At 40.6% G+C, this 15,193-nt stretch overlaps 1 protein-coding gene across 1 annotated transcript in view; it reads right to left on the bottom strand.

Annotated features, from left to right (window-relative positions):
- RYR3 (ryanodine receptor 3) overlaps positions 1-15,193 on the bottom strand; it is a 609,228-nt gene that overhangs the window by 401,513 nt on the left and 192,522 nt on the right. The window contains exons 9-14 of the mRNA XM_018554200.1: positions 13,042-13,116; positions 12,796-12,952; positions 9,614-9,778; positions 6,087-6,208; positions 5,227-5,416; positions 2,121-2,256 (exon numbers count right to left, since the gene is read on the bottom strand). Coding sequence (XP_018409702.1) covers positions 2,121-2,256; positions 5,227-5,416; positions 6,087-6,208; positions 9,614-9,778; positions 12,796-12,952; positions 13,042-13,116 — 845 coding nt within the window. The remainder of the gene's footprint in view (positions 1-2,120; positions 2,257-5,226; positions 5,417-6,086; positions 6,209-9,613; positions 9,779-12,795; positions 12,953-13,041; positions 13,117-15,193) is intronic.

The following is a 15,193-nucleotide window of genomic DNA, read 5'->3' as shown; positions in this document are numbered from 1 at the left end:
GCCCCCCCCCCCCCCCCCCTGCCAATCCACTGGCTCCCACTTGCCGAATTAATAAAATTCAAAATACTAACAATACCATACCTGAACAATCTGATTGAATGCAAGCATTGTTCAGGTATTTTGAGAGCCAGCAGGGCTGACTAGCATGATACTGAAGCTTTGCCCAGTGGGAGATTCCTCCATCCACACAGTTTAGGGTAGATGGAGGAATATGTTGCACTTTTTTCCATCTGACCATAGGCTGATAGAAAAAAATCTATAGAATATCCATAAGTGTATGGCCAGCTTAAGATTCTACAATCATGTTATGCTACTGCCTACTGTTTCCCTTGACCATAGAATTTTAGCCCTCCTTTTGCAGCGATCTGTCCTTCTCCCTGCAGTGTGGAAGGGCTGGCAGCTTTAGGCCATGGGGTTTCCCCCTGCAGTTATGCCTCCAGTGGCCTTGTCTCCTTGTATTCTGATGTAGTCAGCAATCATGTGATTGCTTGAACCTAATACTCCAATTTAAATGGTGTCTAGATAAAACCTACCTGAATAAAATAAAAAATCATCAGTAATATCCTACTGGATGTATAATACCAATATAAATATTACATGTGTAAACAAAGAGAATTAGTGATATGCAAATATAAACAAGTGCTCCTGCATTTGTGCAAATGACCATCTGTGGTAACCAATAGAAACCAATGCAATTTATTGCAATTGTGCAAGTATCCATCTAAGATAATTAAATTCATAATATTGTGCAAATATTCAACTGTGGCACCCAGTAGCAAACCAAGATTTGTGTGCCAAACGCTACTATTCTTCCAGGTGTCAAAGATGTGCATGCCAACGTCACTGGGTAAAATCCCCAAAATATGTTGACCTTATACTGATAATTTTCAGTGCTATTCATAGCACTAACTTATATGCCCGATTTCCTCCTTCTCCCATGGTCTCTCTGGAAGCTAGGAGCATGCTGCTAAGCTCAATTACATTATTGACTCCACCCTACACATTTTGACAAATCTGAAAATGGCGCAGCATGTAGGGAAAAGTCAGTGTTCATATTAGCATTAGGACAATGGACATAGAGGTGACTTTGGGACATTTGTTCTTACACTTCAGCATAAGATGTGTTAAAAATGACACATCAAAAAACAGTGCAGAGTTCTGTGGACTGGCCGTGGGGATAACAGTGTCAAAATAACTCCTCCAACTCTTCAAGACCAAATGGCTGGACTATGGTGAAATTAGCAGAAAAGGAAAAGGGTGCATTAGCAGCACTTGTAGGCAAGTGGTTGCTCTGTGCCCTTGAGGAGGAAGAGGAGAAAAAAAGGTACATTAGCCTAGTTTATTATTGTTGACTATAAATGGATGAGAGGAAAATTTTGATGGCATCTCCGTCTTAGTCCGTGGGGTTCAATATTGAGTTGGCCCACCCTTTGCAGCTATAACAGCTTCAACTCTTCTGGAAAGGCTGTCCACAAGGTTTAGGATTGTGTCTATGGGAATGTTTGACCATTCTTCGGGAAGCGCATTTGTGAGGTCAGGTACTGATGTTGGACAAGAAGGCCTGGCTCGCAGTCTCCGCTCTAATTCATCCCAAAGGTGTTCTATCGGGTTGAGGTCAGGACTCTGTGCAGGCCAGTCAAATTCCTCCACCCCAAACTCGCTCATCCATGTCTTTATGGACCTTGCTTTGTGCACTGGTGCGCAGTCATGTTTGAACAGGAAGGGGCCATCCCCAAACTGTTACCACAAAGTTGGGAGCATGAAATTGTCCAAAATGTCATGGTATGCTGATGCCTTAAGAGTTCCCTTCATTGGAACTATAGTTCCCTTCACTGGCAATATAGTGTGTATGGAATCCTTGGACAAGGGAAATGCTTATGGGGCAAAGGTACCCAGGTAAATTTTTTCAACTAGGTTGACAAGGTTGTTCCCCTTCTATATCTACTACTTTTCTTGCTTGTTTCATGGCATGTAATGAGATCAAAAGCCCCTTCCTGAACTGTAAGGAAGAATATGTGTAAAATCTAGCATGAGCAGACTATGACTTTTAAACAGCTAGTTAATAAACCTAAAGCTACCAAAACTGTGTGTTTTTTTTTTTTTTTTAAATGATCACTTACCTAGCAATTCATAGAAGAGGTTCAGTATTTCTTTCCATGCTGGCCCAGTTTTTTCCCCAATAATTTCAGCAAAGTGTGCCGCACTGCTGTACACATTTAGGCGATCAATACAATTTAGTACCAGAGCCAGCATTCCCTAATAGAGGAAGCAGAAATGTCAACTGCTGGAACAACAAATAGATTAATCAAATAATAATTGCATTCTGTGCAGTAGAAAGGATCAATAGGAGGGCCTTTAGCTTTCTGCTAATTACTGGAATTGTAATTATACCACTTTTAATCATCATCTATGCTCACCATGGTCCACAGCATGGCATAAAAAATGTTCTATGAGACACATATTTAAAAAGACTGCTAAACAATGTTTGCATCTAAAAAGGATTAACTATCTATAGGGTAACCATGCATCTAACATTTAGGCATAAGAAAGATTGCAGACAAAAAATATGAATTATACATGACCACACCTCTTCCTTTAGGATAAAACATGCTTTACTCCTGTGATGTGACACATGGCTGCTCTCCCTTTGGGAAAGTATTTAAAAAGTTGGTTATATTTAGCAACTTCAGTAGCCTGGTTTCATGTTAAAACAATATTTTGCTTCTTGATCAAAGTACACAGTAATCTATCATACTGCATTAAATTTAGAATTCCTGTACTCATATTTATCAAACATACTGCAGGGATGCCGGGACAATCGTGCACACCTTTGTGTGCTACAGCTATTCCTGGACTTTCTGGATCAGTTTTCTTGATGTTTTAACCAGTTGACATCCGCGGTGTTAAATGCAGTGCTTTCCTGCCCCTTCCCTCCCCACCCTTTTTTCCTTATTATGTGACCCCACTATGGGGTCTGGATATTACATTTTGTAAGGATTAATGGTAATAATTGAGTTTCAGGTAGAGTATTTAGGAAATGATATGCTGTTAATGTTCCTTTTAATCTTATTGTAATCAAGTATTTACATAATTAGATACCTAAATGTACGTGAAAGATGATGTAATAACCTCGTTTTGTTTTAATGAATAATAATAAATAATTTAATTGAAAAAAAAATATAGGGGGAAACAATCCTCCTATATAATAGCAAAGGCACACTGACAGGTCCTCTTTATGGACACTGACAGGTCCTCTAATGTCACCTGTGGACCCCAAAAGAAGCTGATGAAGCAGAAATCTGCTTCATCAGCTTCTCCTCTCTGGCTATAGCAGTCAGATGACTGACAGGTGAATGCGGAAGTGATGTAATACACATCACTTCTGCATTCACAGCCCGGACGGAGATCAGCAAGGAGCTGATCTCCCGTCCTCCTCCTCCTGACGCCCTCCGAGCCGGTCCCGGGATTCCCCGGGACCCCGGACGCAAACGAGCACATATAGACGATTGGCGGGCTATGGAGACGCTGATCGCCTATATGTGAAACACCCGCTAACGGGTGTGTGCAATGGTCGGGTCTTTTCTGCCCGTGCGTGCCCGCTAGGGGGCGCGCGCGAGCAGAAAAAAAATGCCGTCTGGAGACGGCAACCCGCCAATGCTGCAGTGCCGTCCGTCCGTTTTTTTACAACGGGCGGACGGCAAGAGGTTAAATTAACCTGTTTTACTTTAAGTTCTCTTGGTTATTCAGACTATAAAAATGTAAAATAGTTATAAAAACATTTGATTATTTCTACAACTAGTATGTATGCAGTGGCATCACAAGGGGGTGCAGGGTGTGTGGCCCACACCCGGGTGACACCATTGGAGGGGTGACAACAACATGACTGACAGTCATTTTGGTGTCACCCCCCTCTGAAAAGTCGGGCATCGACCGAACGCCCGACAGTATCAGGAGAGAGGAGGGGACCCGGCGGCATACCTTATCTTGCCGGGTGACTGTCTCCTCCTGTCTCTGCCGGAGTCCATCACCAAGACGGCCGCCGGCAGGTATCAAAAGGTCGCCGCACGTGTGCGATGACGTTGTCGCGCAAGCACGCGGTGACGTCTCATTGGGGTGACATCCGGTAACCGCTCCGGGTGTCATATATATAAAAGGTCCCAGAGAAATGGACCTGGGAGAGAAGTTCTCTTTCAGGTCCGCTCCTGCTGATTGACAGAAGGTAGTGGGCGGAGCAATAGCCATTCTGTTTATTGGCAATTGCCATTTAAAATAGCCAATAACAGAATGGCTATTGCAGAAGAGCGGACCTGAGAGAGAAAGTTCTCTCTCAGGTCCGCTCCTCTGTGACTGACATCAGGCAGTGGGCGGAGCATTAGCCAGCCTGCTATTGGGCATTTCAATTTTCAATAGCCTATAGCAGGCTTTGTTTATTTCTGCCCACTGCCAGATGTACACATTGCATCAGGGAGTGTTTGTTTGTTTTTTCCAATTGTGGGCTGACGTTGGAATTACTTAGTGTGACATTTTTTTAAATGTATTTTGAATAAAGGAATTGTCAAAAATGTGTTATTGTCAAAAATGTGTTTATTTTCATTTCATTTAACCCTTTAGTGAACAGACCCCCGCAACAACCGGGTCAGGGTTGTGGGGAAGAAGCACTTCTCCCTATCGACATGGGGACAAGGTGCTTTGCAGGGGTCCCCCTGGAAATGCACACTCCCGATGCCAAGAGCATGTTGCCTGGTATGGTGTGGGGAGAGGGGGGCTCGCCCCCCTTTCCTGCTCTGCCAGGCTGCTGCCCGGATTAGGGGTCTGGTATGAGACTTCAGGGGGACCCCTTTTTTTTTGAAAGAGGAAAGTCTGGTAGGAATGTTATGGGGAATCCCTGATGTAAATCTGCATCTGGCTATCCTCTTTCATAAAAAAAAAGGGGTCCCTCTGAAGTCTCATACCAGACCCCTAATCCGGGCAGCAGCCTGGCAGAGCAGGAAATCAGAGCAGGGTCTGGTATGAATTTGGGGGGAACCCACACTGTTTTTTTTGTTGTGGTTTCAGAAATGAAAAAGAAACAAAGTAAACATATAATATCACTTTTCTGCAATAAAACCCGAAAAAAACTAAATAAAGAAACATCCGAAACAAAACTAAACAATTGTTTTGCTGGCTTACATGTCTAGTTATCAAATACAAGATTTCCATACTGCTTAATGGTACTTTATATATTACCTCTTCTTTGAAAAGGTTCTGCCTGTTTTTCAGTGAACGGAGTTTATTCTGTTTATCTTCATGTTCTAGATCTTCCTCTGGAGGCTGGAAATAAGCAATCAAGTCTTGCAGGGTTTGAACTACCTCCTCAATAGGCAGGGCGATGGGGGCTGTTACTGTCCGATTGTTCCCCGTTAGAGAATCCAAATCACTAAATAAAAGAATACAATACACTGGTAGTTTTCTCAATGTTTCCTTAACAAGATGGAGTGAAATAACAGAAAAACCCTGACAATGCAGTATACAAAACTTTACTAAATTCCCCCATCTCTGAAACCAATCTGTATTAAGTTCTGAGTGGAAAAAAAGGGTAAAAATCTTTAATTATTTGTAACCTACAAAATGCATGCATTGCTTCATGAAGCAGCTTTTTACAGAAATGACTACACCGGCTCCACAGTTTAAACCAGATAAATGTGAAAGGCAAAAAAGAGGCTGACATTATTTTAGTTGCATCAAAATCACATTCACTGATTCACAGGAAAATCTGGGAATTTTCCTTAAAACACTGTCAAACCCTGTCTGGAAAAAACATGCATGCATGAGAGTTGTGTTATCCCAACCCAGCCAATCAGGATGACAAAAGACTCCTGGACCCAGAAGAAGCCAGAGAGAAGATGGAAGCACCAGCGACAGAGCTACAAGGGAGATAGCAGATGTCACAGAGTAAGTGTGCCATAATGTGCAAATATGCTCTGCATACTTGCACATTATGGCAAAAGGCCGATAACTTTGTTTCCCCTTTAAGATGCTACAAGTAGACATAAGAGCAAGGCAGCGTGCTAAGTTGATAAATATAGACACTGCTGAGTAATTCATACCTAATAAATTGACTGAAGAGGCCTGTGGTGTTACGAATGATTCTAGCAGCCTGGGACTCTTCATGCTGACACTTCTGTAAAGTGACGCCATCATCCATATGACCTTCCTGGTGCAGAATTGCCTGTTCAGATTTAAACAGATATACAGTAGGTCAGTTCAGGTGTAATTTTTGGAATCTCCTGCTTTCTTTAGAGAACTCTTTGAATTCAATTTTATATAGATTCATAACTTCAAACTTTACATTTTGCCTGATTTTTCATGCTATCCCATCAATTAAAGTATATCTAAAGCCAATTATTTTAATTTTTTACTTCAGATATAGTATGGTTACAATTACTGACAAGTTTTTTTCTCATCTGCGCCCTAAAGAAGGAAATTTCCTTTTTACTTCCTGCCCCACACATACAAAAAAAAGTGGGACAAAATATCTCCAAATTGAGGGATATCCAATGGAAGATTTCTCCTGTATTCCCGTGACCACACTCATAAGAGCCAACAGCAGTTCACACTGAGTGAATACCGGACCCTTTAGGTTAAAGATAAAAAAAAAAGTGGGAGTGAGATTCCTTTCAAAAGTCATACCAGGCCCTTCAGGTCTGTTAGGAATTTTAAGGGGAACCCCCCCCCAAACGGGAACAATATAACATGGGGTCCCCCCTAATATCCCATACCAGACCCTTAATCCGAGCACTGGCCTGGCAGGGCAGGAAAGGGGGGGGGGGGGGACAAGCAAGTGCCCCCAAACCCTGGGACAAGCAAGTGTCCCCCCTGCAAAGGCACCTTTTTTCCCATGCACATGGGGTTAAGGGCCTCTTCCCTACAACTCTGACCCGGTGGTTGTGGGGGTCTGCGGGTAGGGGGGATTGTTTGCACAGGGTTACCCCTTTCAGAAAAAGAACACCCATATGCTGCCCCCCTTTTGTGAATGAGGAGTGGGGGAATTTATACTCCTACTCATTGATTAAAGGCTTAAATCGAAATGTAAATAAAGAGACCAGACTTTTAGAAAAACTACTTTAATTGAATTGAAAAAAACCACAACTGAAGTTTTTGGCTATTTCTTTAAAAAAAAAAAAAATCATACGAAGTAATCCAGTGTCAGTCACAATGTCCAGGACAATGCCCACTCGACGATAAAAAATAAATAAATCCTAAAGCTAGCTGTCCCGACCGCATGTGACGAACTCCTGCCGCAAATTTAAATTCTGACAAATGGAGGCCGAATGTAAACAAATGGGAGGAGTCAACTGTGACGTCATGTCTGGCTCCGCCCATTTGTTGTCATGCAATGACAGACTACTGTCCTCAGGTCAGTGGCCTGTCATTGTATGACAACAAATTGTATGACAAGTCATTTGGGGACAGTGGCCTGTCGTATGACAAAAAATAGGCGGAGCCAGACATGACGTCACGGTTGACTCCTCCATTTGTTTACATTCGGTCATCACCTGTAAGAATTTAATTTTTTGGTGGGAGTTCGTCGCGTGCGGTTAAGAAGCCAGAGAGAAGATGGAAGCACCAGCGACAGAGCTACAAGGGAGACTCCCACGCCCACCGGGTCAGGTTAGTGGGGAAGAGGCCCTTATCTCCATTGGTATGGGGACAAAGCACTTTTCCATGGGGAACCGCTGGAAAAGCACCCTCCGAATGCAGAGGGAATGTAGCCTGGTATGGTGAAGGGAGGAGGGTCACTCGCTCATCCCCCCTCCACTTTTTTGCTCTGCCAGGCTGCTGCCTGGATTAGGGGTCTGGTATGGGATTTTAGGGGGCACCCTCTTTTTATTTTTACTTTTTTTGGTGTTGGGGTTCCCCCTTAAAATACCTACCAGACCTTTTAGACCACACACTGTTTTTTTTTTGTTATTTTTTTCTGCCCTGCCAGTGCTCGGATTAATGGTCTGGTTAGGAATTTTAATTTGAGGGGGTCCCTCCTATCATTACAACCGGACCTAAAGGGTATGGTATGGTATGGTTTGGTAGGAGGACCTCGCGTTGTTTTTTTTTCACTGTCCGTTTACATTTACGAAGAGAACCTTCTGCTCCTGCAGTGTCTTCGGCTGAGCCGAGCGGAATACATATGCTTCAGCTCGGCTGAGTGCTTTGGCTGCTGTATGGGCTATTTTGAATAGCCCATATAGCAGCCCTTCGGTTCGGCTGAACCAAAGTGCTCCGGCGGCCGAAGTAAGGTGAAGGATTAGCTGAAGCCTCTGACAATCTACAAGGTATATGGAGACACCGCTAGACTTAGATAATCAGGGAATGGTGGTGTGAAAGGTTTAAAACCTGACCTAATAAAAGATGTGTTCTTCTAATAAACCAGATGTGTCTAAACTGCACTGTCTTTAGTTCTAAACATGAATATGAAAAATATAATAAGGTGCAGGAGAAGCATGACCACTTGACAAATACTTTTTTATTTTTTAGGGATGCACCGAAATATATTGGCCGCCGAAAAAATATTGGCCGAAAATGGCACTTTTGGCTAAAAGCCGAAAATGCTATTTTCTGGCCGATACAGCGGTGCATCCTTTTTCTCCTCCCAGCAGGGCGCTGCTCTGTGTCCCAGCGGGGAGAAGAGAAACTGTCACAGGTGGCCGAATGCTTCTGGTGGAGAGCGCTGTGGGCGGCTGGTGTCTCTCCTCCACGCTCCGCTCAGTCTCCTGTCACAGATCAGAGGAGAGCAATGTGGGCGGAGACAGCCAGCTCTGTCACAGCAGGCTGAGCTCTGCTCAGGATGGAGAACGAGGTACAAACACTCAGCGATCGCTGAGTGTTTGTAAATAATTGAGGACAGAGTATGTTGACTATATCTACATTACCTCCTGTTCATTCATAATTGTGGATATAGTAAACACACTATGTTCTCATGTTATGAATGAACAGGAACACTCATAGAGGATTCCTGTTCATTTATAACTGGGGATACAGAAAAAGAGATTGAGGACTCTGTGTTACAAATCTCTTTTTCTATTTTAAAAGGGAACCCTAATATTTCCCTACCTATAATTTTTTTTTGAAAAAGTTAAAATAAAAAAAACATTTTTGTTTTCTGCCTGACATTTTTTTAATTTCGGTTTCGTTTTGAAATTTTTATTTCAGTGCACCTCTAATTTTTTTTTACTCCACTTACATAGGATATGTGCATGTAAGTATTAAGCCTTTGGGATCACTTTGACACAATTAGCCAACTTGCACATGTAATGCAATATAGGCAAACCAAGAATCCCTGTTCCTATGCAAACATTCTCTGGAAGTGTGAAAGGCTGCCCAGTAGCGTGTAGGGCATTAACTGAGATTATTAGATGAGAATGGTATACCTTAAAAGAGAGCGCAGACTGCCACCTAGCAAAAAAAAAACTTAATTTGTACATAGCTAAGGATGTCTTTTTTTGATATTTCACACACATCCAAAACCAGATAGGCTGGGAGCTGTTCATTTACTTAACATTATCTCCTGTATTTTCCTTTAATAAAGGGTTTCCTTTATTTTCATTTTAAAGTACTCAGATGTAATTTGTTTTCTTACTCTTCTTTTAAGTGGTCCCAGTCTTGCTGTTTTGGCATCTTGGGCTTTGTAGGTGAGCCACAAGCCACTGTCTACATGCTGGATAAAGCAAATGGAATCTCCATATTTAATTTCTGCTACTCCCATTCCATCTATGTCTCGCTTTGGCCCAGAGTCCAGTTTTTCCTAAATCAAAAAGAAGAGTGTCAGTTGGGTGTACAAAATTGTCTGTTACACTGAAGGAAGTGCAATTAGCATTTTTAAGCATTATTATTTATGACACAAACTATGCTAATTTTTACCTGTTAATTAGCATGCCAGCTATTCCTGACTATTCCCTGTGTTCACAAACTCCTAATCTTTACCTAGAGTGCTACATAACCATTCTATTTGTCTGACTTTTTGTGCTTTTGAAGTTATTATAGCTCCAGAAACAATCACACTGCATACAGTGGTCTTATGGGTTGCCATCAAAGCATTCTGTTAATACGGTCCAACAAAGGTGACCTGTATAGGAGCATGTAAATTATAGGGAGTTAAATTGTATAAAATACTCTTTTACTATGTTTCATTTGAAAAAGGGGCCAGCTGTGTATCAACAAATCTGAGATACTGAGGTAACCAGAAAGGAACAAAATTAAAAAGCACATCACTATTAAATCATGTAGATCATTATGGTGAGAATCTGTTAAAGAGGCAGTCAAACATGACACATATGACATGATGTCATACTTTCACTAAACTTTTGATTCTGATGTAGCTCTGAAAAGTATAACAAGCAAAACCTTAACCTTCATTAAATAATTGTTTATAGATATAGAATATTTTTTCAGACAATGTTATCTTCACTAGCAAGAACAAGTCAAATGTTTAAATTTAATTTTAAAAATTTTGCAACTATTTTTAAAAGATTAAATTTAACACCAAAAGACCAGCACCAGTGGTCTCTTTGTATGCAACTCTCTCTAACCTCATACACAGAAAAACTCTTCCCACTAAAGAGGGCACCACAATTCTTTTGGCTGTTACCACTGTAATGCTTATGTAGATTTAATTCTATCGGGTCACTGCTTTAAGAAAATATATAATTTTAGAGGGGGTTATGTAATCAACAGGCCTAAAATATGCATTTTAATTGTGTGAAAAAGTTGCAAACATGGTTCTGGCAGGAAAAGATTTAGAAACAATGTTTGTAGACCTTCCCACAACATCCAAGACCTTTTTCCCTAACAACCTCATTTAGTATAACCCAGAGCTTGAATCATTTTTAAATGTTCCACACAGTCCCCATTCGGCTACATTTATTATATTCCCATATATATCCCAATATATATATTTTAAATCCTTCTTTGTGCTGAAGGGAGAACTGTAGATAAATGACAACTGCAGGCCCAGATTTGGCTGCATGATGTAGCTTTTCATTCCTCCCCCATTGGAACTTATGCTGCTTTAACCTCAGAATTGACAGTTGGTTTCCAGATTTGATGGCATCCTTGGTCGTAGAAAACCTTCCAGATTGTATTGACTTAGAGAACAGTGGGACAGGGATATTCCTGACTCAACTTAACACAATTAGGAAGGATTCTCTGATTCCTGATTTAGTACAGTAATTTTTGCATTAAACAAATTATGTTGCTTTCATAGAGCTTTTTTCGCGCCTGGCTGACTATTTAAAATGGGTAGCCATGACTCACCAACCTGTCACAAATGTCAAGAAGGGAAGGAGGATATTCTTCATATGTTCTAGGGCTTTATAACAATTAGACCTCTTAGAAAACAAGTCACTGCTTTTACCTCTGACAATTTTGTTATCCCCAATGTATGTAAACCTGCATCACGTATACTGGGTATCTTTGGTGGGTTAAATTTAGAAGCAGAAAAAATGTTTTTATGTGAGAAAAACTATAGTCCTGCATCTACTAAGGTCTTACATCTCAACGCTTGGAAAAGGTCAGTTAATAAAGTCCTACCTATTTACAGGTTAACCTATGAGTCCTGAGGCTGACCTGCTAAATTTGACAAACTTTGGGGAGATTAGGTTTCATGCCCACACTCTTGTGAACACCAGCTCTCTGACTAATGTTTACAGTATATGCTAGATGACCTGGTCTTGATAGGTTTATAAGTATTTATGTCATGACTGCTCCTTGTATAAAAATGACACTCACAGCTATGATAACGTACTCTGTCATTACTAAAAGTTTTTGACACATATAATGGCTGAAACCAAAAGAACTGTTACTTGCTTTTTATTGTTAATTGTTATGTTCTTCTTTGAAGCAACAAAACATACATTCTATCTTCAATGGCAACACTGTTACATGTGCATTGGTACTTAATTTACTGCCTTGTATACAATGATTTTTTATAACAGGTATCCGTGTACCTCAATTTTGTAAATAAAATTATATATATATAGGGATGTCCTGATACCACTTTTTCATGACAAAGTACAAGTACAAGTACTTCCCCTCATGTAGTTGCCGATATCAATTACCGATACTTTTTTTTAAAGGGACAGGTGACTTTAAATGATCCATAGTACAACTACATGTTATGTACTATGGGTCATAATTTAACCTATTCATGTTAGCAGGGGAGAATTATAAATCTATTTCTGTAATGTAGTGGAGGTGTGTGCTGTATATATGTACTACATATATATTACACACGTCCAGTACAATATATCAACTTTCACGGAACACCTGAATTCAATGATTTGGAGGGGTGTCCAAATACTTTTGGCAATGTAGTGTGTGTGTGTATATAGATATATAGATATCTATATATATATACACAGGTATTCCTCACTTAACGACCGAGTTCCGTTCCTACGACCAGGTCGTTAAACAAATTGGTCGTTAAGTGAGGAACTCTATACAGTACTGTACTGCATTAGTACAGTACTGTATAGCGTTGCCGATGTACAGTACCGAACAGTGTACTGTACATCGGGCAATGAAAATACTCACAGGGACCCGCAGTGAAGAACGGAGGACGTCACTTCCCCCGGCGACACGTCGCACTGGCGCGCGAGGTCGGACGTCGCTCGGAGGACGGTCGTAAGTGCGAGTGGTCGCAAAACAGGTAAGTCGTTAAGCGAGGAGTATCTGTATGCACATTTACAACATGTCTATACGTCAAGATTCCTATTTAAAATAACTAATCTCTTTCTTAATGCATAACATGCTGAAAAAACTCACTTTGGATGCTCTGAAGCAGAAAGCTGATGATTTAGTATCCGACTTTGCTCGGCCTTGTAGCACTAGTCCTTGGTCCTCTGTTAGTGCCAAATATTGCCCAGTTGTAATATGGCGAAGGCGAAATGTCTGCCCCCATCGGATGTGGCTTCCGCTCCAACTGAGGTAATAAAAAATTAAACATTGAGCTCTACTCTTCAAACTATACTATAGGTTAAATAAACAGATTATAAACGTTGTCAAGATTACCTGATTCTGAGAGGTTCCACTCTCCATAACGACCTGGCGCGAACACCTGCTCCACCTGCTTCATAATTTACTTTCCTAATAAAGAAAAATGTTCAGAGAAACAAAATGCAAAATCCATTAACATAAAATGAAGCCTACCCTATTGGCATTGAAAGAAAATATATACAACCCCAATTCCAAAAAAGTTGGGACACTGTGTAAAATCTACATAAAAACAGAATACAATGATCTGCAAATCTCAAAACCCATATTTTATTCACAATAGAAAATAAAAACATTAAATGTTTGAACTGAGAAAATGTACCAATTTAAGAAAAAATATGGTCATTTTGAAATTGATGGCAGCAACATGTCTCAAAAAAGTTGGGACAGGACCACGTTTACCTTGGTGCAGCATCCCCCCTTCTTTTAACAACACTCTGTTTTGGGAGAGAAATATTGTCCCATTTTTGCCTGATATAGGATTCTAACTGCTCAACAGTCCTGGGTCTTCTTTGTCATATTTTTCATTTCAAGATGTGCCAAATATTTTCAATCAGTGAAAGGTCTGAACTGCAGACAGATCAATTAAGCAACCGGACTATTCTACTATGAAGCCACACTGTTGTCATAGATGCAGTATGTGATTTAGCATTGTCCTGCTGAAATAAGCAAGGTCTTCCCTAAAAAAGACGTTGTCTTGATGGGACCATATGCTGCTCTAAAACCTGGATATATCTTTCAGCATTGATGGTGCCTTTCCAGATGTGCAAGCTGTCCATTCCAAAAGCACTAATGCACCCCCGTACCATCAGAGATGCAGGCTTTTGAACTAAGCCCTGATAACAAGCCAGAAGGTCCCTCTCCTCTTTAGTTTGGAGGATGCGGCACACATGGTTGCCAAAAAGAATGTCAAATTTCGATTTGTCTGACCACAGAACAGTTTTCCACTTTGTGATAGACCATTTTAAATGAGCTTTGGCCCAGATGAGATGGCAGCATTTGTGGATCATGTTCAGATATGGATTCCTCTTTGCATGATAGAGCTTTAACTTGCATTATTGGACGGCACAGAGAACTGTGTTAACAGACTTTTTGGAAGTATTCCTAAGCCCATGCAGTGATGTCCATCACAGAATCATGCCTGTTTTTAATGCAGTGCCATCTGAGGGCCTGTAGATCATGGGCATCCAATAATGTGTTTTGACCTTGTCCCTTGCGCACAGAGATTTCTCCAGATTTTTTATCACTCGCCAAATGCGAGCGGGCGAGTGGAAATTTTGAGCCCTGCTGTAGATTATGTATTTAAAGTCTTTGTGATTCTATGTTGAGAAACATTATTCTGAAATTGTTCGACATTTTTTAGACGCAGCTTTTCACCTGTTGGTGAACTTCTGCCCTTCTTTACTTCTGAGACACTCTGACTCTCTAAGATGCTCTTTTTCTACCCAATCCTGTTACTGATCTGTTGCCATTGAACCTAATTAGTTGCAAAATGTACTACAAGTTCTTCCTTGTAAGTACCACTTACTTTGCCAGCTTTTTGTTGTCCTCTTCCAACTTTTTTGAGACGTGTTGCTGCCATCAATTTCAAAACTACCTTATTCTTTTTCTTAAAATGGTCCATTTTCTCAGTTTAAACACTTGATATGTTTTCTGTTTTCCATTGTGAATAAAATATAGGTTTATGAGATTTGTAAATCATTGCATTCTGTTTTTATGTAGATTTTACACTGCGTCCCAACTTTGTTGGAATTGGGGTTGTATTGCAAATTTAACTTTATCTGTTTTTATTTAAAGTGGGTGATGTATAGCAATGGTGGTACGTTTTTATTATAGGTGGTAAATAAAAAACAAAAAAAACAAACAAACATGGTTTAGGGATGTACATGCATGACCTCCTTTAGAGAAGGCATGGTAATTTAACCAACAGCTATGCTCATCTAGCAGTGTATTTACTGGACATCAACTCTCTCAGCACAGTGACAAGTTAGCATATGGAGCAGGCATATGAAGTGTGCTGGAAATCTTAAAATATATCTATTACAGGTATAGGATTGTTTTTACTGCATATCCATCCATTAGGGATGATTTACTAAAGGCAAATGGGCTTGTGGAAAATGTATTTTAGCTAAGAATACCGAATCATGAAAAATCAATATATACTATATAT

Source organism: Nanorana parkeri, unplaced genomic scaffold (genome assembly GCF_000935625.1).
Source record: "Nanorana parkeri isolate BGI_ZX_2015 unplaced genomic scaffold, ASM93562v1 scaffold146, whole genome shotgun sequence".
NCBI lineage: Eukaryota > Metazoa > Chordata > Amphibia > Anura > Dicroglossidae > Nanorana > Nanorana parkeri.
Note: the sequence above shows the minus strand (reverse complement) of the source record. Positions and strands in the feature narration are given on the sequence as shown.